General features: G+C 32.3%; 1 protein-coding gene across 3 annotated transcripts; it reads left to right on the top strand.

Annotated features, from left to right (window-relative positions):
* The first annotated feature begins 609 nt into the window (after window positions 1–609).
* On the top strand, window positions 610–3,993 carry LOC108746603 (doublesex- and mab-3-related transcription factor 1-like). 3 transcript variants are annotated; one of them, XM_018483480.1, is made up of 4 exons: window positions 610–625; window positions 1,474–1,665; window positions 2,312–2,748; window positions 3,237–3,993. In XM_018483480.1, the coding sequence occupies exons 3-4, from the start codon at window positions 2,313–2,315 to the stop codon at window positions 3,518–3,520; spliced, it is 720 nt and encodes a 239-aa protein (XP_018338982.1). In that variant the 5' UTR covers window positions 610–625; window positions 1,474–1,665; window position 2,312; the 3' UTR covers window positions 3,521–3,993. The 3 variants fall into 3 exon arrangements, with proteins under 3 accessions (XP_018338982.1, XP_018338973.1, XP_018338990.1); XM_018483471.1 differs by lacking the exon at window positions 610–625 and having other exon boundaries at window positions 1,432–1,665; XM_018483488.1 differs by lacking the exons at window positions 610–625; window positions 1,474–1,665 and having other exon boundaries at window positions 2,275–2,591; window positions 2,685–2,748.
* The last annotated feature ends 8 nt before the right edge of the window (window positions 3,994–4,001 follow it).

Consider the following 4,001-nt stretch of genomic DNA (forward strand, 5'->3'; position numbering starts at 1 on the left):
TGTGTGTGTGTGTGTGTGTTGCGTGCACGCGCATGACATATGTAAATTTAAACTTGTCTAATCGTATAATTTTAAGAGAATAAAATATTCCAAAAAAAAGATATATTACATAGATGGATTTTCATCACTTAACTTATGTAGTAAAATATTATGAACATTACAAATGTATAATTAAAATCGCCCAATTATATATCGCTTAATTGATTGAGTAAAGCATAATTAATTAAATGAATAGCGAGAACGATGTAGACTTTTAAGATACACACGTTATAATGTGCACTTTGAGAATCCAAGAATTAATTTTCAACTGTGCTCAGCTTGAAAACTTTGTAAATATATAAGCACTGTTTAATTTCTTTCAATAAAAAGTAAACATATGGATGTCTCTTTAATGGAAGAAACGTATCATATATATATATATATATAAAATACGATTCCTTTCGTTGCTTTGTTCACAGATCGTATTATGCACCGCAAAAATAGAAGACAGACAATCTCTTCCACTAACAACACGTTGTATGCCAGCAGCTGCAACCATATGGCATTCTTTCTGTGATCTTGCTCTAAGAGCTCGTTAATACGATCCTCTCGGATGTTGCCAACACACAGTTAATATTAGTTTCGAGTATGTTTTCTCAATGTATGAATGACACCGCGGACTTCCACTATGGTCTCTTCGATAACCACCTGGTTAACATACTTAACGTTATTTCTAAAAGGATGTTGCATCGGTCTGTGCGCTACCGTTTAATTTTAATGGCACCGTCCTCTTCGATATTTTCTTCAAATATGAAACAAATGTTAATTTAAAAATTATTTATTATATCAATAAAAATTGGATAGCATCAGAAAAAATATAAGAATGAAATGTGGACATATAGAATCATATAGAAAAGTGCACATTCGTCAATTGCAATTTAAAATATGTCCTTCCTAAAAAAGAGATAACATATTCAAGAAAGAGATTATTTTTCCAAGCAACTGTGAACGATAACATTTGGATTGAAATTAACTAATGAACAGGCTGTTAATTGAAAACTAATTAACTCTTGACCTATCGTACAATAATTATAATTAATAGATATAAGAAAGATACAAAAAATCCAAAAAATGGCCGAAATTGGCTCTAGATATACGTATGCCAACACCTAAAAAATTCCACAGTATTTCTTCAAATGTACAATATAAAAAAGTCAAACAACACTATGGAGAATTAGTTATTTAGATTTCGGCTCGTGATCAATTTTTTAATAGATATATGTGTATAATATTGTACGCATGTCAATCTTCGGATCTAACAAGATATATATATATATATCTTGTTAGATCCGATATAGAAAAATTCTTCATTAACGGATTCTTCATTAGCTTCTTTGATTATAGTTTGTAAGATTAAAATGTATCGATATAGCTTAAAACTATAATCAAAGAAACTAATGAAGAATCCGTTAATGAAGAATTTTTCTTTCATAGAACTATCCGCAATAAGAAGAAAAACAAAGAAAAACATAGTGATCCATTGGTTCGCAGTCGACGAAAGCGGCGGAGTTTACTGAGCTTTCGAGCCAATAGGAATACGTCGGCTTGCTAAAAATACATTTTGAATCACAGTAGGAGGAGATGAAACGACACCTCCTTCGCGAAAGGCGAGAAATACTCTTACAAGTACGTATCTCTATCCGAGTAAGACGAGTAACTCAGCTAAGGGAACAATTCGGTCAACGCCGCGTATTTAAGAAGAATCGAACGAATATAATGAATAAGCACTTGACAAAATATCGGAAAAGAACACTTTTAGGCAAGTTTTATCAAACGCAATGAAACAGAATAGTTCATGAAAAAAATAACTTTTCGCACATATCAAAAATATACATATAATGTGTGCAAATTCTTCTTGTGTTACTTAATTGAAAACCGAAATGACCGGTAATGCGCATAACGAGGAACGAGAATATTTCTATGTATAAAATATTTCAAATACATGAAAAGAATTTTTTAATCAAATTGTGAGCGAATTTGCGGGACTTGTTGAATGTGTCAATGATCATGTTACGCGATGTATATTATGGAATTGCAAACACTGTGGAACAAATGTGTTTAATGTCGATTGCATATTAAATAATCTGAAAGTATTAGTTTATCGTACTTGAACAACTTGAGATTTTACCCAAACTAACATATTCCATTTATTAAATATAATTCCGTTAATTATACATATCATTTTTTCTCTCCCTCCCTCCCCCACCCCTCTCTCTCTCTCTCTCTCTCTCTCTCTCTCTCTCTCCCTCCCTCAAGATAATATCAAAATCAGAATGAAAACTAGCGGAGGCACTTCGAGTCGTTTGAATACAAATACAAATGTGGAGCAACGTTTAAGAAGTCCGAAGTGCGCGCGATGTCGAAATCACGGTGTAATATCTGGTTTGAAAGGTCACAAGAGATCCTGTGCATGGAAAGATTGCCGATGTCCTTGTTGTCTTCTAGTCGTCGAAAGGCAGCGAGTGATGGCAGCGCAAGTTGCTCTACGTAGACAACAACAAGCGCAAGGCGACAATCTTCTGTCTTCAGTAAATAAAATATCAGCGGACACTGTAAGTCCTTATCACACTAAAACAAAATACAACGAACCTGTCTGCGGTAGAAGAACCAAGAATTTTCAAAGGCATCATTTACATTTCACGCAGACGAGTATTAGCGTGACGCAGGACTTTTATGGATTAAATACCATACATGGTTTACCTGGCGCATGTGAGTATAGCTAAAATTCTCTAAACCCTTTCAAATTTTATCGTGAGAAGAAATTGTTCGGAAATATATAAATACATCAATAATGTATGCATTGATTTGATATTTATAATAATATTATAATAATATTTCAAACATGCTACTCTACTCTTTAGGACATTGTAAATTATTACAACAAAATAAAAATAACTCTCGAGATTTAACAACAAATTAAAATATCACATTTGACATGTTTTTTATTAGCAAAAGTTTAGACATCGAATTATGAAGAAATATAATGTATATTATAAATAATATAAAGGGTTGGAAAATATTTCAATCTATTGGCACTGGATATCTACATATGTTCAATTTTATTAGTTTTCCATTTTTTTTTCTATCTCTTTTCAAGTGTATTCTTGCAATATAGTGTTTTTGAGAATACAGTTATATCAAATGAGAATAAAGTTATATCAAATGTTTACTTACGAAAGAACTCTTACACATTTCAGTATCAGCCCATCCTACACGTTTGCTGAACAATTTATCTTCTCTAGAATGCGATCAAAAACAAGAAGCTGAACCCATACTGAAGATAGAGTCTTTCCATTCTGCATACCCGACAATGGTTCCATGGTTCAATGAGGTAACGCAATCATACATAGCGAATGAAGAGTTGAATAATTTTATTTCTACGAGAGATTTGCGAAGCTGTCCTACTACAATCAATAAACCTTGTTTAGAAAAAAAAGCGCCAATTTCCTTCAGCGTGGAATCTATTATCGGTACGAAATAATCTATTATCTGTATTTTAATTGTTTGAGTACCAGCGAGCTATTACCTATTCCGATCTGGCAATTTGAGAATTGCCAACGATACCGCAACCGCAACATGCACTTAACATCGAATAGTCAATAAATATCCCACTTATCTTTCAGCAATATATTCCAGCAAGATACATAATAAATGGCAAATGTTAAATTTTTTAATAAGAAACGGAGTGAGATATTTTGCTCGTATTCATTAATTGGTACTTGAACAATTAATCCCACTACGGTGAAATGAATAATCTTACAAATAGTGCACCAATTAGTACATATAAGTAAAAAAAAAAATGACATTTTCACAAACATTGTGCAAATTATGTAATAGTAGTCGTATGTCGTATGTAATCAACACTTTAATATATCGTATAATAATCATATAATAAAGTGTATCTTACTTCCTCGTTGACTATATGTATGTGTGTTGTGTGTGTGTGTGTGTGTGTGTGTGTG

This window comes from Trachymyrmex septentrionalis, unplaced genomic scaffold (assembly GCF_001594115.1).
Source record: "Trachymyrmex septentrionalis isolate Tsep2-gDNA-1 unplaced genomic scaffold, Tsep1.0 scaffold107, whole genome shotgun sequence".
Lineage (NCBI taxonomy): Eukaryota > Metazoa > Arthropoda > Insecta > Hymenoptera > Formicidae > Trachymyrmex > Trachymyrmex septentrionalis.